This window comes from Patagioenas fasciata, chromosome 2 (genome assembly GCF_037038585.1).
Source record: "Patagioenas fasciata isolate bPatFas1 chromosome 2, bPatFas1.hap1, whole genome shotgun sequence".
Taxonomy (NCBI): domain Eukaryota; kingdom Metazoa; phylum Chordata; class Aves; order Columbiformes; family Columbidae; genus Patagioenas; species Patagioenas fasciata.
In genome coordinates this window covers 133270019-133293486 of record NC_092521.1, presented here as the reverse complement: position 1 = coordinate 133293486, position 23468 = coordinate 133270019, and the positions used below count along the sequence as shown (strand labels likewise).

Below are 23468 nucleotides of genomic sequence, written 5' to 3'. Positions count from 1 at the left end.
CTCTTCCCTGGGCAGCCTGTTCCAATGCCTGACAACCCTTTTGGTGAAGAAATTTTTCCTAATATCCAATCTAAACCTCCCCTGGTGCAACTTGAGCCATTTCCTCTTGTCCTGTCACTTGCTACTTGGCAGAAGAGACTGACATCCTCCATGGTACAACCTCCTTTCAGGTAGTTGTAGACAGTGATAAGGTCTCCCCTCAGCCTCCTTTTCTCCAGGCTGAACAGCCCCAGTTCCCTCAGCTGGTACTCATCAGAATTGTGCTCCAGGCCCTCACCAGCTTTATCGTCCTCCTCTCAACTCTCTCCAGCACCTCAATGTCTTTCTTGTAGTGAGGGGCCCAAAACTGAACACAAGATTGGGACCTTACCAGTGCTGAGTACAGTGGCACAATCATTTCCCTCGTCTTGCTGGCCACACTGTTCTTGATGCACACCAGCATGCTTTTGGCCTTCTTGGCCACATGGGCACAGTGCTGGCTCATATCCAGGTGGCTGTTGACCAACACCCCCAGATCCCTCTCTGCCAGGCAGCTTTCCAGCCACTCTTCCCCAAGCCTGTAGTGCTGCCTGGGGTGGTTGTGACCCAAGTGCAGGACCCGGCACTTGGCCTTATTGAACCTCATAGAATTGGCTTCAGCCCATCAATCCAGCTGGTCCAGATCCTTCTGAATAGCCTTCCTACCCTCAAGGAGATCAACATTCCCACCAAACGTGGTGTCATCTGCAAACTTACTGAGGATGCACTCAATCCATTTGTCCAGATCATTGATAAAGAGATTAAACAGAACTGACCCAAATACCAGGCCCTGGGGAACATCACGAATGACCAACTGCCAACTGGATTTAACTCCATTCATCACAACTGTTTGGGCCCAACCATCCAGCCAGTTCTTTATCTAGCGAAGAGTACACCCATCCAGGCCATGAACTGCCAGCTTCTCCAGGAGAATGCTACGGGAAAGAGTGTCAAAGGCTTTACTGAAGTCTGAGTACAAACCATCCACAGCCTTTCCCTCATCCACGAAGCTGGTCACCTTGTCATAGGAGGAGATCAGGTTGGCCAAGCAGGACGTGTTTTTCATAAACCCATGCTGACTGGGCCTGATCACTTGGTTGTTCTGTATCTGCTATGTGATGGCACTCAGGATGATTCTGTTGATCAGGATGACCTTCCCTGGCACTGAGGTCAGATCGGCAGGCCTGTAGTTCCCCAGACCCTCCTTCCAGCCCTTCTTGTAGGTGGGTGTCACATTTGCCAACTTCCAGTCAACTGGGACCTCCCTGGTTAGCCAGGACTGCTGAGAAATTATAGAAAGTGGCATGGTGAGCACCTCTACCAGCTCCCTTAGGACCCTTGGATGGATCTTGAATGGCCCCATAGATTTGTGCATGTCTAAGAGGTGTAGCGAGTCACTAACCATTTCCCCTTGGGGCCTTTTTTTGCTCCCTGTGTTCCAGCTGAGGGGGCTGTGTACCTGGAACATGACTCGTCTTACCATTAAAGACTGAGGCAAGAAAGGCATTTAGTACCTCAGCCTTTCCCTTGTCTGTCACTGTGGCTTCCCCTGCATCCACCAGCGGATGGAGATTCGTACCAGCCTTCTGAGGCCAGGGAAAAAAATGTCAAGTGACCTTCCATTACTGTAGTGTTTCTTTAGAACACTGTCTCTCAGGATTGAGCTAACTAACTTTACCAAGGCATTATAAAAAGAAAGAAATTGAACAAAATAGAAAAATAGAAAAGTGTTTGTTTTCCATGTTCATCTGAAACTCAAGAAATGAAAAATGAAGTTTGAAGTATTTTTTACGCTACAAACACTGTGCAGTTGTAAGGCAGAGCTTTCATCTTAGAAAAGCCTACATTCTTGCAAGATGAATCTCATGGAACTTAAAGGAGGTACAGCAAAATAAAATGGTTATTATTTTTGCTCAGTAATATATTGGGTAAGTCATTGACTGGTATACAGACAGGCACACAAATTGTGCTCTCCCACTTGCCCCTCCATTTATTTTTCTAGGCAGCTGATTTTAACTATTTTGTGGAAATGGACCGTTGGTGAAATGCAAATGTGGGGAAGCTAATCGTGCTCTGGTTTTTCAGTAAGAAAGGGGGTTGTATGTGTGGGGTGACATAGAAGAAGAAAAAACTTTCACAATGACCACATATCTACTTATTAGTAGAAGGAAAGTCTGTCTGGTATGAGTATTGCAAACAGTTGACTTGTCTGTTCTTGTCCAGCCAAATGGCGAAGTACTTGGTGTTAGACATCTTCACCTTTACCAGACTTCAGCATTTCCATTGCAACTTCAGAGTTTATTTATATAACTGAAAAGTATTTTATGATGTCCTAAGTTGAAATAAGCCTTTTTACTCAGAAGTGGGAAATAAGAATATAGTGAATGGATTACTCTGTGATGGCCTATTAGAGCTTTCCAAGTTATGGAGAGTGAATTAAATAAAGTATGGATTCTGTGAGCGACGCATTGTTTGTACATAACTTGATCTGGATATGACGTGTGTAGGAGATGTGATGTTCAGTCGTATGTTTTTGGTTTAAAAATGGGTTGAGAAGGTAAAAGTAGGATTCGGTTTCTGAATTATGAATCTCTTAACCTGTGGAAGGCAAGAGTGTTGGAATTTATGCACAGCTTTCTAATTTCAAAATGGATTTCTGACTGGAGTTTGTGAGTATTAAATGTAGAAGATAGAAAAATGTTAAATAGGAGGTTAGCAGAGATGTTATTTCTATTAATAATTCTGGTTATAACATGGATTTTTTTTTTCCTAATGGTTTAGGGCAGTTGCATCACCTAAGTCTAATTTATTCTTTTGTGTAAGAGATAAAGACATTCATATTTTTTTAGGTTTTAACTGTAAGCAAAATTTTTTCAGACATTTCAGTGAATTCCTTAAAAAGTAGTGGTGTCAGCACAACCAGTCAATGCATCTGATGATGAACTTGCATCCAGAGTTCACAATAAGTCTTCTGTGTAGTTTGACAGGTCATTCTTCTTTTTTGTTCTCTGAACTTCAGAAGGCTTTGTGCTGGAGTTCTTGTGTAATTTGTAATGTTTGTGTGCTTGAATATGGATATTGTAATGTCTGCCATTACCAATGCCAAGTGTTTTAATTGGACTAGTAAAATGTCCCTCTTGTACTCCTCCTGGTGCACAGAAAGCTTCACAGTGTGTCCCGTTGAAATTTCTAATTTAAGATTTCTGATGGTAGAAAATAGTAGTGCACATTCATTTCAGCTGTAGCACTTTGGTTGGAACTTGGTTTTGTGTTAGTAGTTGACAAGAGGTGGGGTTTTTTTGTGTGTGTGTTTTGTTTTGTGTGTTGTTTTTGTTTTTCTTTCAAAATTGGTATGTGAAATTCTTTTCATTAAAGGAATTGCAACTGAGTTTCAACAAAGCCTGTAGTTGTTTTGATCCAGATACTGTTTCGTTTGAGTTACTTTCACTTGCAAAGTCTTATTCTAATTTTTTTTTTTTTAATAAAATGCTCTTCCAGTTAACAGTATAAATTAAAAAGGAAAAAGCATATTATGAAAGTATTTGTATCTGGGTTGTTTATATGCCACATTTTAGTTAGCACTCTAATGAAAGTGAGGTTTATTTTTTAAATCTGTTTTGCATTTTAGTGCATCAGAATATATATTTCATTGCAACACAAGACTGTAACTTCACATGAGGCCTAAACAGGAGTTAAGCGTGGATTTCCACATCTTTCCTTTTATTTCCAGTTCTTTAATAGATTTTTAAGCTCTAATTATTAATGTAAATAAATATGCTTGTAGCTTGAGTAGTTAGATCATAAATTTTTAGAACTTGATCAGTAAATGAAGGAAACAAAAAATGAAACTATGTAATTGAAGACTTGACTTGTAATATTTTTATAATATAATTTCCTCTCAGTGACTCTTCTTTTTCATTGTTACTGAAGTTCAAAGACAGAAATGAAATTTTTGATTGCTTCTTATAAGCATCTGTGTTTCCTGTGATGTTTTCAGGAACACAGATGGTCGCTGTTGGTCATATCAGCTGTTTCAGCAGTTGAAATGGCCAAACTCTTGTTCTTGCAGACCTGAAGATTTTTCTCTGATAAGACTTTGCACTTTGCCCATGTTTTCTCATGTGTTCTGCCAGTGCTGTTTGTTTGTTTTGTTTTGCGTTTTTTTTTTTTTTTAATAGAAATAATACTGCAAGATATCAGTAAATGAAATACTTAACCACTTATTATTTTCTGCTTTGATGTAAAATTGTTAGGGTTTTGTTTGTTTGTTTTAAACTTCGAGGCAACTAGGCTTTGAATAATGTGAAAAAGAAAAGACTAATAGACACACATTTGTGATAAAAGTTCTAAGGAGCATTTAAATAGCATCTGCTTTTACTTTTTAACATGCATTCATGTTCTGCTAGAGTGCTAGAGAGAGTCTAGACACAAACTAAAGAAGCAGGGTTTCTCAAATATTGGAGAATTTCTCTTCTGCTTGTTCGAGTAATTTCCAATTTTAGTTTTCATTTGAATTTTTTCTTCTACTCTGTTACTGTTCTGGGATTTACCTGGAGACTCTTGCATAGATAAATTTGGAGATATGAATAATCAAAATAGATTTAGGGTTGAATTTTTTTTACAGAGTAGATTCTATGTTCCTGTGTCAGTGCAAGTACAGTGAACTCAAATGCACCCCGTCACCCCAAGAACTGGAGTGTCAGCTGTAAAAGGCTTTGTGAGGTGGCAGGATAACCTTTATTTGCTTCTTGAATGTGGTTCTGTGGAGAACATACTTCTGAGGATGAAAGACTAGGATTAATTTATCTACTTTTAACTAAACAAAACTTAACCTTTGAGTTTTCCATGTATGAAATTAAGAAATATACTGGCTGGGGAAGTCTTTTTAGTCTGTGCTCAAGTATTACTACCTTCAAATTCTCTAGCTTTCACAGAAAGTGGCATTTAAGTAACTGCAATATGCATTTTCTTAAAACTACATGTGCAATAAGTAAATACACTTATTTTTTTAAAATATCCTGTTTTTCTCTAGTGTACACTATTGATTGATACTATTCCATAGAATCATAGAATAATTTCGGGTTGGGAGAAACCTTCAAAGCTCCCCTGTTCCAACCCCCTGCACTGAGCAGGGACGTCTTCAGCTAGATCAGGTTTCTCAGAGCCCTGTCCAGCCTGGCCTTGAATATCTCCAGGGATGGGGCCTCTACCACCTCTGTGGGCAGCCTGTTCCTGTGTTTCAGCACCCTCTTTGCAAAAAATTTCTTCCTCATCTCTTGCCTGAATCTCCCCTCTTTTGGTTTGAAACTCCCATCCTAACTGTATTTAGCTACACCTACTTGTTGAATCATCTGATTTCTTGTATTCTGCACTATTACCAGGCAGATGCACAAAGCACAAATTCTTATGTCTATGAGAAAAGCTTCAACTTGCCTTTTTTCAGTATGTTCCAAGCAGAATTCTATGAGCCAGCTGCTGTAATGGTATTTTTAATGAAAACAAACAAACAAAAAACAACAAAAAAACCCAATCAAAACAACAAACCAGACCAAAACCAAACTAACTAATAAACCCAGCGAAACAAAGAAACCCCAACAACAAAGAAACAACAAAAAACCCCCAACAAAACTGCCTTACGTGGACATCTACCTTAAATAGCCATTTTTCTCCTGTCAATGCAGTGTAATTTGGGTAAGGTCTTCACAGAAAATGGGTTCTTGTGGAGAATCTGGACTCTTCTCTCTGTCCAGAGATTAATGTGAACATAGTCTATATTAATTACAGTAAGATTTGTTGCTTTGATCAATAGTCAGAGAAACAGTTTAACTTCTCGGATTCTTTTCATTAAAAATATTCTTTCCAGGCTAATATGTCTGGTGATGATTAGGACGCTGTTATTTTTGCTTCCAGAGCTATAGTGTTTTGGTTTTCATATAAAATCACTGTGGGCTATTGACAAGTATTCCTGTCTTCCTTGTGATAATTTTCACTTTTTGATGATTTCCACTGTAACTTTTGCCGCTAGTTTTTGTTTGCCTCATTTTTTTTTTCCTTTGACTTATGCAATCTTAAAATTTCTTTATATAGTTTTAACACAATTTTTAGGCAATGTCTTTTTAAGAAATGTCTTTGTCAAAAGTCACATTTAGATCATTGCTGAACCATCCAATGTGTGTTTATAGTCTTAAGTCTGTGAAAGTATAATCTGTTGCCATCGAGAAGGCGAGGACTGTGTCGGAGTATTTTGTATTTCTGAACCACTGCGTACTAGGTTTATTAAAGAGAATATTGTTGAAAGACACAAAATACGAAAATAAATGTTTCATTAAAATCTGTTGATAGTTTTTTTTTTCTTAAGATCCTAGGCCTAAAACTTCCTTCATTTTGTTTTTTTCTCAACTTACCATACTTTGTTTTTGCACCTTGTTTCTGTCATCTGATAAATAATCCTATAGAAGTTAATGATAATCATTAAGTGGGAAAGAGATTGGATAATGCTGCTAAGTTAATTTGCTTTGCTGCAGAATACACAAACTTCCCCTTTTTAAATGTATGCAACTGCAAGGAGGATGAGATGCTTAGTTCCTTCCATTGTCACGTTTTGACATGTCCAACCTGTAGAAAGGAAGAAGCAATTTCATCTTGTGAAATCCTGTGCATTAAAAGAGCCATTGGGTGGCCCATGCCTGCTGATAACTTGCATGTGCCGCATTGAGAAATAAATGGATTCTCAGGATCATATGAGTGTAAGAGGAGCAGCTTTGGGAGGAGATGCAGATTGATGAATGATGGTGAAGAGGGGGAATTGTTGGACAAAATATGTGCGGGGTAAACCTCCCAGAGTATTGCCCACTAGCTTTTGATGTGTTGCAGTTTCCTCTTTAACACAGATTTACCCACAGATTGAGAGTCACACCTGAAAATATGGCACCTGCTGAGAAGCAGGCCAGGAAAGTTATTTGTTCTCTGTGTAACTACTGTGTTTGTTTGTATCAGTATGACTCAAGTTTTAAATGACGTTAAAAAAAAATCTTTATGTGGGTTGCTGTTACAGGGCAAATATCCATAAAAATGACTTTTGATTTCAGAATAGATTGTTGAATTTACAGATCAACAAGTGATATCTAAAAAAAATTAAATATGCCATAATCTCAGACAAAAAATGAATCAGAAGTTGAGTTGCTCTCCTAGAGGGATCATTTTTGTATTTATATTCACTGGATTTTACTCCCTCTCTCTACATTTTCCAAAGTGTTAATTATCCAAAGGAGGAAGGATGTTACTCTATTCAGGAAAATAGCATCAGAATCAGAGTGGTGGTGTTTTTTGTGTTTTGGTTTTTTTTTTTTTTTTTCCTTTAGTGAAAACTAGAGTAGGATGAAAATATTACATCAGTTCCATGCAGTATTTGTTCTGGACATCATAATTCAGTTTCCATTCCGAAATTAATAAAAACAAGGTGAGAACTTTTCACTGATTGAGAACTACATTTAAAAAGCTATTTGCTTTCTGTGTTTCAGGGTAACAAGTAATGGTATATTCTTCCCTTTTCTGAGGTAAAAGCAGGTTCAGCAAAAAATGGATATTAACATCTGAGTTGCATTTGAAGACATGGCTAATACGAAAATTTGCAAAATGCTTTTCCTGTGAACTTTTGTCAAGGGAAAAATTGCTTTCATCCCCCTTCAAATTAACTGGAGGAGCTTTCCTTGTTATTTCTGAGATATTTAACAATGTGGGAATAACAACCCCAGGAAATATCATTTTATTCACATATTTAAAATCTCCTTGGTAGGAGATATCACAGAAATCTTCAAAATTTTGGCTAAGAATAGGCTTAAGATGTAGTGAGTGATTCTGTTCTGCTGGATACCTCAAGAGTCTGCACTGCTTCTCTCTAATGAATGTTGCCTTAAAGAAGTGACTAGTTAGCAAAATGAAAATTTCACCTGGTTTTGCTGCTTATCGTTATTTTTTAAAGAATATAAGAAAAGACCCGGTCACCTCAGCAGTTATGTGTTGGTTGTGTGGTTGTTTTTTTCCCCAAATATCAGCTTTTCTCACACCTTTTAATACTAGGTGAAGAAGTATAACGGGCAGCTATGGAAAAATCTCTTTGGAATTTTTTTTAGTAATGTCTATTATTAATTTTCATATGTGAAATGTATAGTTGCACACATATATAATATATGTAATTGCTATTGAATTACTTTAAGTTCTGCTGTTCTCATTGCCTAAAACCTTTTTTTTTAAGCTGACAACTCCTTAAAAACTCCCTGTTCTTGATGCTTTTAAAATACTGTTGCAATGTATCCTTCATAAAGGAGGATTTGGTATGAAGTTAATTTTAGAAGTCTTGTCTAGTGAAGTAATAGAAAGCATGATGGGTAACTTCATCTTTTTGGTTGTTGGGTTATTTGTGGTGTGTGTTGTTTTGTTCTTTTTCTTCTCCATCTTGAAATGCAGTCTTACCTGATAGAAATTTGTAAACAGTTGGTCCATTTTCCTCTTCTTAACTCTTCCAAGACAGTGTAGTCAGTTACTGATAAATCCTACTAGCTTTTGACAAGGTTTTTGGTATTTTGTTTTAAAGTCAGTGGAATAAACCAGACATATTTCTTCTTCTCCTTTACAGTTATCCTATTATTAATATCCATTGCTTTATGGTAGCTGCTTTGAGTTTAGATGCATGTATTTCAAGCTTGCTGGAATATGTTTCTTCAGAGGCTGGCATTTCTTACCGTACAGAACTGCATGCTTATGAAAAATCTGAAAGCAGATGTTTATTATTATCCTAGTGGGAAGACTGTATCAACTTGGCTGAGATAGCTTCTCATGGATTTTTTTTCTTCCCTTGGAAAAAGGAAGAGTTAGCGTTCCAGTGAAATGTTGGTCTTCGCTGTTGCAGAAGTTGTCCAAAGAGTGCTAGTTTAGCCCTGTCAAATTTGGGCTTTTCAGTAGAAGAGTGTGCTGTTTTTTCTTTCCTCCTTTGTTTTTTGATGAACCCGTTGGATTGTGGACACAAAATAGTCAACAACATTGTCAGATCTTATACTATAAACTTCAGAATTAATATTTTTGATCTTTAATATAAAAATATGCATCTTTATAGAAAAAAAATTACCAAATGCTGTAATGTACAGTGAAAACTGTCTGGTGTTTTAATTTACATAGACCCTTTTATTGCATTAGACCCATTTATTGCCTTAGGTAACAAGCTTAATAAAATTCATGCTAAATCTTTGACATGCCTGTTAAAATATTCCTGATGTGTAAACATTGTTAAGTATCCTTTTACTGCGTGTTGAAGCAGAAATATGCGTATTACAGTATGTTGTAAAGGCCAGACCATGGTATCTTAACTGTGTATAACAAATTCTTCTGCTTAATGTTGTCTCTTTATTTTTTTGTTGTGGTTTATTTTATTTTAGGTTGGTTGGAGTACTGCAAGAGATTATTACACATTTCTTTGGTCACCTATGCCAGAGAATTATGTGGAAGGATCAACTGTTAACTGTGTGCTGACTTTTCAAGGTGAATCTAAAGCAGTATTTACCTGTATTTTCCAGCCTAAACAGCTTTTCAGATACTTATCTGTTCATTACAATGCTGAGAGTTGTATAGCAGTTCTAGACTTCCCAAATACTAATTGGAGGAGAATTTTCCACACTTCACTGTGTGAAGTTCAGTCTTATTATAGATGTCAAGGGAATTATATGCTCTGTAGGAACTGTAAGGAAGACATTAGTTTACTTTAGAATTACCAAAATTCTCTGAATGAATGAAGTTGGGTTGAACTGAAACTAAAAGTGACCTAGAAACCTAGGACTTTACATGCCATTAACAGTCCTTTGTACTTAAAAGTTTTACCACACGTGAAGACACCAGGTAACTGTCCTATCTGTTACATTCCATGCTGACAGTCCACCACATTTGTAGAGCTCCCAGATTTAATCTCCATTCAGACAGTCCCCTACTTGTGTTTGGCAAGATGTTCTAGTGCTGCTGAGATGAGATCAGTAAAGCTTACATGAGCTTAATTAACAGATAAATAGTAAATGTTGTGCAACATGCTTTTTTAAGTGGTTGAGTAGGTGTGCTGGAAGAAAATAATTAAGAATCTCTCTTCTTTCCAGTACATGTTAGATACAAGAAAAAAAGACTTTAAGTAGTTTTAAAATCAGTTTCTCTGAACCAATACTAAAACTTGCTGGAGCTGGAAAGTAGATTTTTTTTTTTTTTCCCCCCCCTGAATTTGTTTCTGCATAGTGTCACGTTAATTAAGCATTGAATCAGGTAAATTGAACTGCATATAGGAAAAATGTAGTCAGGTCCAAAAGCACAGAATCCTGAAATTAAGATACTGTTCCCTGAGCTAGAGTTAATAAAATATAAGACTAACAGAAACATGAAGTGCTTGATACAAATGCTGTCCGTATAACACGTGATGTTTTACCATTTGTAGGAAAAGTAGGTAAGAGTGCTGGGAAAAATCTTCTAGGAATCTAGAATAAAAGCTGGTGAAGAGAAGTTAATGGTAAAGATAGAAAGGGAGCAGATTGAATTGTGGTGCAATATGAAAATAAATTGGTGACATCACTTGTTGGATTGAACATTGGGTGAGGATTTATTATGCTAGTATCCTACTCAAGCTGGCTAGAATATCTGATAATTTAGTGTTCTGAATAAAACCGATTCATTTTCTTACTGTTAAACTGTGTAAGGCATGCTTTCTTGCATTTACTTATAAAGCTAAAAATCTCGTTAGTTGTGGAAATGATTGTTTAACCTCCACAGATATTACCACACAAATTGAGTTGATGTAAGAGGCTTGATGTTGAAGCTTTAGAGGGCAATAGTTCATTTGAATAGTCACACAGAACTTCTTCTGAAATAATTTGCTATCAGCATGTAGCATTACATAGCTACAAGAAAGATGATTTATTCTTATCTTGCGAAGTCCAGAATAATTATTTTTCAATTTTGAAAACTAAGCTCTTTTTTTCACACTCCCTCACCCCCCCAGCTCTTTGCCCTCGATGCTTGTAGCTTGTTGCTATTGTGTCATCCATTCAGAACATTCCTGTGCTTTGGCATTTAAAAATAGCAAAAGCAGATTGTGGTTATTCCAACAAAAATGTGCAAGAAAAATGAACCTGGTAAAGTTACAGATGTTCTGTCATTGCATGTTATTCTCTTTTTGTTTGTTGGTTTTGATTGTATAGATCTTCCAAAGCCAAAATATTGCTTATTCTTTGTTCTGTGATTGTACAACAGTTACATAATAATGTGGTTCTGATCCAGGTTCAGGACATCTCATTGCCAATAATTCTGTTTCCTAAATATGTTAACAGCAGCTATTATCTAGTGTATGTAAGGTGAGGTGTTTGTACAGCACCTATCCCCTGACACTGTTCTAGCATTTGTCTTAAAAGCTAGGAGAAAGGGTTGGGGAATGAAAGTTACTAAGTAAGATGACTTTTTCTTTCTGCTGGTGGATTTATCTGTGCCTTACTGAGGTAACAAGCGTGACGTTTAATAAGTCAAGCATGATCTGATAATCTGTTTCCAGATGGAGAATGTTTCTTCAAATATAAATTTATTTTGATAGGATATTATCTACCAAATGATGATGGAGAGTTTTACCAGTTCTGTTACGTGACTCATAAAGGAGAAATCCGTGGAGCAAGTACACCTTTCCAGTTTCGTACATCTTCCCCTGTTGAAGAATTGCTCACTATGGAAGATGAAGGCAACTCAGATATGTTAGTGGTGACCACAAAAGCTGGACTTCTTGAGGTTTGGTTCAACTATTTTTGAAAAGTTATCTTCTCATTAATTTTTTTATGTGTACATAAATGCATGCACTCACAGGATATAGTATTGAAGAACAAACCAGAAGGAAAAAACTATATAGGTACATGCAATGTATTTATTTCTGCCTGTTCTCCAGTATTGGATTGGAGTTCAGAACCTTTGCAGGTTTAAATGAATAAAGATTTTAAACTGATTACAGGTGTGGTGTAGCACTAAGCATAAACTGGGAAACCATAAGAGAGTAGATAGTTGCCCATTTCTCACATCTGTGCTCTCCAGCTAACTGAAGGGGAGAACATCGCCTTTATGTGAAGTGGTGCTTTTTGTAAGGTGAAAAAATTACGGAACTAGTATGTTTTTATTTGTGCACAAGTGAAATGCCCTGGAAACTAAGCTGAATAGTTGCATGTGCTTAAGTATGTTAGAATAGCTCTTGTTTTATTTGAAACAGTGTTCTATGCCTCATGTTCTTTGCTAGATGAATGTGGTTAAAGAAAAAAAAAAACCCAAACCAAACCAACCAAACCCCTCCAAAAGCCACAACTCCAAGCAAAACAAAAACCCCACAACAACAAAAAATAGCCCAAACAGAAAAAAATCCTAAAACCCAAACGAAAAAAAAAACCACAAAACACCTCAAAACCAGACCAACTTGGTTTTAAGTGTTGCTTATTTGAAAGTTGCTCAGTACAGTTTCCTTGCCTTGCCACCAGACATTTTATGCTTTTGTCAGTTGCATCTAGGCACACAGATGCAGAATTTGCAATTTTCAAAGTTTAAGGGTAAGAAACTTGGTACAGAGATACGTCTGGGATACTTTGCTTTTCAGATATGTACTCATAGTACATATTTTTCAAACCTTTTTGATTGTCTTGGTTCATAGAACAGTTTGGGTTGGAAGGGACCTTCAGGGTCATCTAGTCCAACCCCCCTGCAATAAGCAGGGGCATCTTTAAGTAGATCAGGTTGCTCAGAGCCCCGTCCAGCCTGGCCTTGAATGTCTCCAGGGATGGGGCATCTAGCACCTTTCTGGGCAACCTGTGCCAGTATTCTAAAACTCTCATTGTAAAAACTGTCTTACTCATGTCCAACCTGAATCTTCCCTCCTTTAGTTTAAAACCATGATTCCTTGTCCTGTTGCTGCTGTCCTTAATAAAAAGTCTGTCCCCATCTTTTTTACAAGTTCCCTTTAAGTATTGAAAGACTATGATTCATGTGTCAGTCCTTACTGTTGATGCTGTGTGTGTGTTTTCATTTTTTTGGTGAATTTACTCAGCCATTTTTTTTTTTTTTGGAGTGTGTGTTTGTCTCTGCGCTTGGCAGCCATTTTTTCACCAAGCTGTCATCGTCATAATTAGCTCCTTCATGGTTGCTGTCACTTTGGAACAGTAAAGGCATTTCGCTTAAGTAGGGAAAACTTGAGTAAAAATAAAGACACTGCAAAGTGTGCTAATGGTCATGTAGTTCTGTTCAGTAAAGCAATGAAACTTCAGAAACTTGGGAATAAGGGGAAACCTGTAAAATAACCTAGCAAGAGGACACACATTTTGTGCTTCTGCTCAAACACTGCAGTAATTTGTTATCCACTTATTTGGTAGGAATGAAGGGGAGAAAAATTACCAAAAAAGAATGTTTTTGTTTTTACAGTTTAAAATTGAGAAAATAATAAAAGAAAAAGAAGAGCTATTAAAGGTAACTTCTGTTCTGGAAAAGGAAACGGCACAACTCAGAGATCAAGTTGAAAGACTGGAAAAAGAACTTAACTATGAAAAGCAGAGATATGACCAACTGCAAACAGAGCAAAAGGTTAGTTGTTTAACTGATTAAAGCTGACTCATAATGTCTGTAATTTTCCTTTTCCGAGAACCAGTTAAACTGGGTGAAAATCAGCTATCAAAACCCCTCAGCAGTTAGGTAGACATTTACACTAGAATAGGTCAATTCCTATTAACCTTCTGCCACTATTCCTTTTATGTCGTAAAATGGTTAAAATATTTAAGGCTTTTGGTACCAGGCTTGGTAAGATAATAGATGACAACTGTTGCCAGATGTTGGACATTTAACTGTGGTATTCATCACAGGAAGTAGTTGATAGTTTAAGGTTTGCTTATATTAACTTAAAATGGAGGAAGGCTTTTCAAAAAACAGAAGGAGTAACTGCATAGAACACAGAGTAATGAAAATAGTAAAAAATTTTGTTACTAAAAACAAAGATCAAGACTCAACTGAGAATACTTTTGCCAGGACACAGAGAGAATGAAAAGTAACTGGTCGCTTCTCTAAAAGGCTTCACAAAGGCCTGAAGATTTTAGAAGGGAAAATAAGTGCAAACCTGAAAATTAATTTACAATGTTAATTGATAGTGAAGATATAAATTGAGCCTAAAACAAAGCAAGCTTAATTTGAAATTCTACATACGGTAAGGAGGAAATTTAATATTAAAAAGGCACAAGTTGGGCCTAATCGATTTTTAAGCTGCTTCTTTGTAAAAACTTTTGGGAGAAGATTAAAAACATGTGGGAGGGAGGTGGTGACATGGACAAATTTGAAGTAATGAAGCCTATATAATTTAGCTGTGGACAGCAGTTAATAGGCTATTTCAGAGTACTAGTATGTATATGTCAACAGTTCTGCATGATACACCTTTAATAGAAAGGAATTTGTTGAGGGATATTTGAAGCTGTTGAAACTTTGTAGTTTACTTTTGAACAGTCATGTGAAATGGGCTAGCATGTTGAGTGAGGAAAAAAAGAAAGGCTAAGATCTTGTTTAGGAAAAGATTTTTTCTATGAAAGAATGATTTTAATCTCAAGTACATAGGAGAACTAGTTTAAATCAATGAGAAAGGATTTAAATACTTAAAAGTATGCAGTTTGTGGATTTGTAGAACCACAAACTTGGTGAATAAATCTGAACGAGCTGCGTAGTTACCTTTCATTGTCATTTGAGGTTCTCATTTAAAAAAATGTATGAAAGTAAATTGCCAGTTCTAATCCACATTAGTTTTACAATGCCATTTTAGAATGGTTTGTCGAATGGGGTTTTGAGGGCTGTCCAGCAAAGACACAGACTGTATAAGAACAAAAATGTCTTGATACTTTGTCACACTTTCCTGTGAGTTTCTATAATCAAAAATACTTTTGCCTTTAAGATACCAGAACTGAATAATTAGAATTTAATTTCAGGAGTGTTTTATTTTTTTATTTGTTTCTGCCTTGTATTTTGTTGAAGTGGTGATGCAAGTGAAGAACTTCTCTTTTACATTTAGCTGAGCTATAAATAGATGTTTAAACTGAGGCTAATGCAACTCTTCACCTACATAGACTCCTATACAAGTTTTCTAGCTCATGCAATTATTTTTTGTCTCTTAAGTTTTGTCACTGTCTTATTTTACATCTTTTATGTTCTGTTTTTCTCTAGTTTAAAAAAAAAAAAAAAATTTGCTGAGTTGAAACATCTTATATTCTGCTTATGTAGATAAACAAATGAAAATCCACTGTTACTCTTGAAAATTAAACAGGCATCTACTAAGTTGGGTGCAATAAGTTAACTCTTCATCATTTGAAAGTTTAATAAACAATACATGTGGCTTTCCCTCTAAACTTTATTATCTTAATGACTTCCCTTGTTTCTCTCTTTGCCTCCATACCCCAATACATGAAATACAGCCGTGAGTCAAGGTCTTATATGACCTACCTTTGCTGAGAACACTGTACAGTGCATTAATGGATTGATTTAAAGATTCCCAAGCAGCGTTGAATTAGCACTTGGTAGGATTACAGTACCTAGGTTTCATTTTCAAACCCCCAAAAACACAAAAAACCCCAGATGAACCCCCAAAAATATTCCCCTTCCCAAACAACCAGCCAAACAAACCCTCCAAAACCACTCCCCCAAGAAACCCCCAGCTAATTTCGTGAACTTCATGTGATCTGAATCTTGTTATTTGAGATAAACCTAAACCATGTGTTAACTTGACTGTTTTTTATATGAGACTACATGTGATAACCTTGAAATTCTAAGTAATAAAAATATATGTATGTTTTATGTATCAGCAGAATCTTCACCACTGTTGAGTATGAGCTAGGTTGTTCTGGTTTGGCCTTTTTTTTTTTTCCTTTAAGTTACAGAATGGTTCTTTTAACTAAGTAATTCGGTGTTTGTTTTTTTCTTCCCAGTGGTACTTTGTCACATACAGGTGGACTTTTAGTTATGCTATGAGCTTTCGTCACATAAGTAGATAAAAGCAGAGTTGATTAATTCAAAATGTATATTTTTAAAGTGTTCAAGTTAGGTGGAAGTTTAACTGTGTTGAGTTCTATTAGAAAATTCTTTCAATATACTTTAGATCATATTAGGCTAAAGAAAAACAATTAATAAAACAAAATAGCCCATATAAGAAAATGTAGCTACTGTAAACACTACCATTGCAGTTTGAGTAATCTATACTTATAGAAGCCTTTATTTCTGTTAAAAAATAAAGCTAAGCTACATTTAGCCCATGTACAATCTATTAACAACGTGCTGGGTTTTTGTTGTTGGTTGTTTTTTTTGTTTTGTTTTTTTTACATTTTTGGTAGTGCTTCCATCAGAAGTGCACAGAAAATTATGCTTGTCCAAAGAGCCTTCTGAAAAACCACAACAGTACAAAGTACTGTATTTAAACCCTGGTGATTGCATGAGCAAAGGAAGTAGATACGCCTGTACAGATACATGCACTTGATTCTAATTGAGTGCAGAGCTCTTTATGCTGCTAATGTATTGGCAACTGTTATTGGTTTACTACTATTTGTATTGTGAAAAGGGAGCGCTGGAGTTATGAGCCCTTTTATGCAAAATACTCATAAATCTGCCACTTTTCTAAAAATCTTACTGGTTTCTTCAGAACAAGTAATATGGGTATTTGAGCCCATGTCTCTGTCTTTTGATCAAATACATTATTAAGCTACCTTTTAACCTTTTATAACTGAATCGAACAGAATGTGGATGGTGTGGTTAGGGGTCATAGTCTAGAAGTCATCTCACTGTGGTGCAGTGTAATGAATAGAAAGTAGATTAGTGGTGGAGAAGCTCTGAGTTCATAATATGAAAATGTTTTATTAAAACACATTTCTCTTAAAAGCCCATTTTTATTCATATGCCTTTAGGCTACTTTCTTCTTTTGGTATTGATTTTTATCAGTCCTTTGTTTTCACGAATAGCTCAGGGGTAGTTTGGATCATTGAGAAATGTCTGAGAAACATTGGTTTCTTAATACAGACAGGATAGTTGTTGACAGACGATGTCACAGCTATATCCCAATTAGTGTTTCCCTCCCACTCTTCATTATTTAATCCCTCTTCTCCACCTAGTCACTCCCATAGAATTCTGGGCAGTGGAACTACTGTATTCTCTTTCTGCTTTTTGTCTAGTTAGGGTGCTCTAAGTAGCCCCTTAGAGGCTTTTTGGGGAAAATATTAGGAATAAACAAGCTAAAAGTATATCGGGCTTTTAAGAACGTCGCATACTAAACCATCTATTCAGGTGTAATACTATCAGTGTTCCACAAAGTTTGAATATTGGGTTCTATGCATTTTTTTTTAAGTGGTGAAAAGATTCCCATCAGACAGTGCCCTTACTGTTCAGGAGGTACACAGTCATTTTTTGCCTTCTTACAAGGTGGCCGTCTCATTACCTCTCAAAGATAGGAGGAACAAACAAATTCAACACATAAAGAGATAATGTGCTATTAGAGTTGTTGAAACATAGCTTCTAATGCATGTTACGGCATTCTAAGTCATTGCTTGTCTCTAAAGGCTTCAATCCTTTTAGGTCTGGGTTTGTGTGTGCGTGGGTGTGGGGTTTTGTGTGTGTGTGTGTTGTCAGATTGGAGTAAAAAAAGGAAATCTGTATTTTTATTTGTATGCAGCACATTAGTGGTTCTTTAGACATTGTTTTCTCAGGTTGTTATCGCCACCATCATAGAAAAAGAATGTTTGCAGAAGACCCTGTGCCTAAGCTATCTGGCAAAGGGCACTTACCTTCTGTTTTAAGAGTTAATATTACTGTGCTGAACAAAAGAAACATGCAGTAGTCATTGTGTCAGTCTTTCATCCCTCACTTTTCTGATGCTGGGCAACTGTTCAGTTTTCTGCACACAGGTTTTTTACACTTCTGTAGGGAGCAGAGCTTGTGGATGGTGCTTTTGAAATCATTTGTCTCCCTCTAGTGGGAAGAGAGTACTTCTGGAGGATTTCTTTAATGTTACAGAGGTAACAAGTCTCACTCCCGTGGCAGTACTTTCTGTAAATGTTTAACTTGAATTAGAGGCAACGTATTTGCAGATCACTTGCTTTTATTCTGTCAACATTTGAATAGTGTTTCTGTTATGACATTGGCATAAACTGAGGCAGAAGTGAATGTACTGACTTGGTAAACTTGTTCTTTCATGCTTTTTGAAAGTTTACTTCACCATTTAACTTTTAAAAGTGGGCTAATGGATCTGTCTGATGGGGAGTTTTAATAGGGCTTCTAATCTAAATCCACATTCTGCTGAGAAGTTCTACCTCTACAGTAGCTTTATTCATTTGAGAGTTTTCTTCAGATATCAGGGATTCATTTAAGTTGGCTTTTGATGCCATTTTATAACGATAGCGGCAAAATACTGTTGTGCACTGGGACATGTCAGCAGTTCAAGTGCCCAGTTCAGACTGCATGAATAAAAGTCAGCGAATCAGGTGTTTTTTCAGTGCCTCTTTAAATCAAGCTATGTTGATACTGTTTATGCATGCTGCATGTGTGAAAATATGATGGTCAGGAACATGCAAAACAAAATCAAAACAAACAAAAACCCCAAACCAAAATAATAATTCGAAAAAACGAACAAAAAACCAGCAAAAAAACTGAAGCCCCTTAAAACCCCCCAAGCCGAACAAACTCCACAAAAGCAAACCAAAAAACCCCAAAGAAACCACCAATCACCCCAATAGCAAAACCACAAACAACAACCAAAAAAACACCCCCCAATCCAGAAAACGAAACCACACAAACCCCACCAAACTCCGTGTAAATAATGTTTTAAAGATACAAATTAAACACTCAGAATTGCTCAGGTTGTAACCAGCAGTTATAGCACCCAAGGGCGCTGTAAACATCCTGTGAAAATGCTGTTTTATTGTTTTAGTGACTGTTCTGTGTATGAATATTTTTTAAAACTGAGTAATTGAAATCTGTTTCACTGGATGATATAATAGATTAATCTGAGAGATTCTTAAATGTTTTAGATCGGTATCATGCCTGCATTTCAATTCAAATTATGTGTTCGTGAGAATGACTCTTTGCAAAAGAGAGATCTTATAATGAAATTATAAGATGTTTTCATAAATTAACATTCTGCAATATAAACATGCTGCAAAATCCTAGTGTGTCTAAATACTTCAGCTGCCTCCTGCAACAACTTGTGTATCTATAGTCTTCATGACAGCATTTGAGAGACTGGCATTACTTTGAACTTTTACAGAATTAGGCTTTAGTTTTGTAGAGTTTTGATCTGTTTAACAATGTTAGTTGAAGAAATTAACACAAATTACAGCCACTGTGATATCTTAAGTTTTTGGAATAGAGATACTTCAGTGTTTTTAAAACAGTATTTCTATTGCCAGTCATAGTCACAAAGATAAAAGCATAGTGTTGTTGAGTTTATTTACAATTGGCTTACTGTTTACTGAATGCTTAAATCTTATTTTAGAAAGAAAAATTACAACTTGAGGTTTCCTTTCGGAACACAGAGGTGCTGTATTATGAGCACACTCAGATTTTGCAGTGACTGTAGTCTTGCTGTGTTGTGTTCATCATTTGTCCTCAGAGGTCCTTTAAACAGAGTATGATGTCAGCCAAGTATTTTACACAATTCTATTGGAGCTGCTATGATGTCAGTGGGATAAACAAAAGGCTTTTGCATATAATTCATCTAGATCCCCAAAATTCTCTTCAGTGTATGAAGCATAATTGTTCCCGTGACATTAAATTATGTCCAGATAAATTAATCCAACTGAAGCTTGAAAGGTGCTGCTTTTTTTTTTTTAAGAAGTTGCCTTGTATTTGGTGAATTGACTTTGATTTCAGAGTTGCATAGCTCATTTTTAACTCTTTATTCTTCATTACAATGTATACATTGTGTGAAAAGTAAAATAATGATTGCAGATATTAGCCATTAATCAAAAGTGAATGTTTTGGGTGTGGAACGGCATTTAGAAAGTGGATAGGGAGTTTTACATGTGATGAAAAGAAAAGATGAAGCTTTAAAAAAACCCATGCTGCCCATTGCCATCCTGCAAGATGTCGCAGCTTGAAAATAGTCTTGGGTTGTTTTTCAAGTACTGTGTTCTGTATGTTGAATCTCTCTCTGCCTTAAGTATGTTTAAAAAATACATTGTGTATGTTGATTCATGGGAAGGGATGTCTGTACCACTTTGATTCCATTAATGGGACTGTACTCTGAAATGTTTTACTGGTGTTGCAGAAATTGTTTAGAAGTAAGAAATAAGTAGGGGAAGTGTGTTGCTCTTGATTGTTGAACATGCAGTTTTTTGCTGTAGTTACAAAAATGAAAATCTGGAAGCCTTAGGGCTATTCCATTCTCAAATGGAAGATGACTAGTCCTTTTGTAGCAGAAGTTTAATACATGAATTTCAAACCCGTTTCAGGGAGGAGCACAGGCATGATCTTTAGAGCTTATAATAGCTTTATGAGATTTCAATCAGTGTATTTACGATGAGGTTACACAAATGTAAAGCAACTGATCTGTATTTTAGAACTTTTTGATGTAAAAACTCTGTTCTTTTGGCAGCTGTTTGGAATGCACTGTAAACAAATCATATGATATGAAATTGCAGTTCTTTATGAGGGAGGACTGTGTTTCATGTGATTACGATAAAATTATTTTTGTAATCAGTCTTAAATATTTTACAGTTTTCTTATTTTTCCCTATTTGAAGGTACATAAAAATTTTCAAAGTGGAATTGTGATTCCGGGGATGATAAATTCAGTTGACAACTACATTAAATTTCCTTTGTTTCATTTCACTAGTGAGACTTACAGTAGTTTCAGGAATTTTTAGTTTGGTAGCTCTGTATTTTGCAGCCGTGAAGACGACTTAAGTAATTTCTGGCTGCTTATTCTGACCTTTGTGGTGCATTTTGCTTCTCCCCTCCACCCATAATGCTGTTGCAGCTCCAGAGAGGGGGGCACAGAGGGAAATGTATTTGTAACTGGTTTAAAAGTAAAATCCAGACTAAAAATAACCTTAAAATTCTTTGGTGTTTTTAAACCAGTTCATTAAAATGATTCATGCTCTTACTGTGCTTTTCTTTCTGTTAAGAAATGGAAGAAAGGGTATAATATGTGTAGATGTACCAAATGAATTAAAGAGAAATTAAGTAAACAATAATTACAGAGAGTAATTGTCATTTTTGTAATCGAGGTTGTACATGTAGTTGATGTGTTTATTATATTATTCCCCTTTAGACTCCTCCTAAAATGCAGTTGACTTTTACCTGTAAAATAGTCTAAGAACACTAATTTTAAATTTTACAGTCTCTGAAACTGCTGTAACTGGAGCGTATGGGACTAGGATTACAGTATCTAAATTGAATTGCTAAGAATTCTGTAAAATAACAAGTAGTCTCTAAAAATTAATCCTTTTTTTCTTTCGAAACTGTAGGCTTTAGTTGTATCTAAACAAGTTTATTAGGTGAGAATCTGTTAAGTATGGAACTTTTACATTTTAGTACCATGTCCCTTCAGAGTAACTAGCAAAGCAGCATCAATTGTAATGCTGTTTGTGGAGTGGATTTTTTTCAGGCCATTAATTCCTTTTAATATATGTTACCTTTGGCAGCCTGTTTGAACTGTTGTACAGTTTGTATATATAATGTATCAGATTAAATTCTTTTGAAGGCACTTGGGTTACAACAGTTACACCAAAGTGGTGTTTAGAGAAAACACAGATATGCATTGAAATAGGCTTTTTACTATACTAGGCTTTCAAAACAGGAGCAAGTAATTAGTCTCCACTGCACTAGGGAAGAACAAGCAGTTATAATGTGTGGTGGTGTTGCTGCTGGTTATAAAGCAAGTTTTACTTGGAATACTGACTTTAATTAAAATCCTGCCTTCATTACACAAGTACATATATTTTTGGTTGCAGGAAACTGATAGCTCTTTAGAAATAAAGACCTTATGAAAATTGTGGGTCATGTTCTCCAATGTTTTTTTTTCAAAAAAAGATGGTACATTCATGATGCCTTGAAATTCTGTATCATATTAAAGTATTAGGGCATATAAGAAAGCCACTTAGAGTTTAAATAGTTGTAATGTATTAGTCCTCTTTTTTTTTTATGGCATATGTAACAGAAAAAAAATCTACTTCATGTGCCAGTATAGTGTTGAGGAAGTGATTGAGTCATCAGTTACATTTGCCACCCCTCACAATTCAAACCTCCCTCCCCAACCCAAATCATAATGCCCAAACTTCTGTTTAGTTGCTTGTAAAAGCAGGGCTTAATTACACTTGTGAACAGTGTATTTTGACAATTAATGAGTAAAAACAGTCCTCATTATATTTTATTGTACTTAAAACATAGTTAGGTTGGAATCTGGCCAGTAGGGGTTCTCTGTAAATGCTGGCTGATGTGTTTCGATTGATGTAACAGTACAGTCTTGTTGTTTCAAGATATTAAGCTTTGTTTAAAAATGAATAGATGAGCTAGTGCTTTAATCTTCCAAATGTAGAGCAGAAGGACAACTTGTACCTTAGTATCTGCACAAACACTGTAAGTCACGCTGTAGTCAGGCATGTTGGTCAGTCTGTCTTGACCTGGTTTACACTTTGATTCATACCACCATTGTGGCTGATACTAAGCTGAGCTTTATTGAATTTAGATACCAGAAATAGCAGCATGTTATCTCGGTATGTGGGTTTTACTTTAATGTTACTAATGTCTTTTCTCAAGAAAATAGTGTTATATTGAAGATAATGTTTTTCTGGGTTGAGGTGACATGACTTTAAATGGCCATTTAGCTGTTGTGGAGGTGATGTTTCACTGTCCATTGCCTTAGAATGGCATGGACATTACTGTAATTAGATACTGAATGCAGTACTTAAAAGTGCCTTCCTATTTTGCGTCTGTCAGTTTTCTGACAAAGGAATCTGTTTTGGATGTTGTCATCATCTTCTCTGAGTTTCCAGTATCCAAGACATAAATCCTGCAATTGTTTCATGAGATTCCTTGAGGTTTGTGAGACCTTCCACGTGTTCTATCTAGGAGAACGTGGTGTAGTAACTAGCTCTTCATCAGGAGTTGTTCTATTTTTTCTCCTTTTGCCTGCAATTAACTTGACCATGACTTACTTGAATAGTGTAACTGTCTGGTCAAATGCAAGATCTCCTTTCCAGTAAAAGAAAGTACAAAGCAAAACAGAAATTCTGTGTGATTTTCTAAGCTAGGCAGTTGATGGTTAGTTTGTAGAAAGGAGATGGACAAAAGATACGAAATATAGCTTTGTTTGTCCTATGCTCTGAAGTCTCTGGTAGTTTCTGTATAACTGAATGCTTATGCCAAAACAAACTACTTATCGATTCCTTATTGATATAT

At 36.1% G+C, this 23468-nt stretch overlaps 1 protein-coding gene across 4 annotated transcripts in view; it reads left to right on the top strand.

Moving 5' to 3' along the window:
* TAX1BP1 (Tax1 binding protein 1) overlaps window positions 1-23468 on the top strand; it is a 62708-nt gene that overhangs the window by 11182 nt on the left and 28058 nt on the right. For 3 of the 4 annotated variants that reach the window (XM_065831470.2, XM_065831471.2, XM_065831469.2), the window contains exons 3-5: window positions 9450-9552; window positions 11630-11817; window positions 13483-13641. In XM_065831470.2, coding sequence (XP_065687542.1) covers window positions 9450-9552; window positions 11630-11817; window positions 13483-13641 — 450 coding nt within the window. The remainder of the gene's footprint in view (window positions 1-9449; window positions 9553-11629; window positions 11818-13482; window positions 13642-23468) is intronic. The other variant, XM_071805005.1, reaches the window with a different exon arrangement.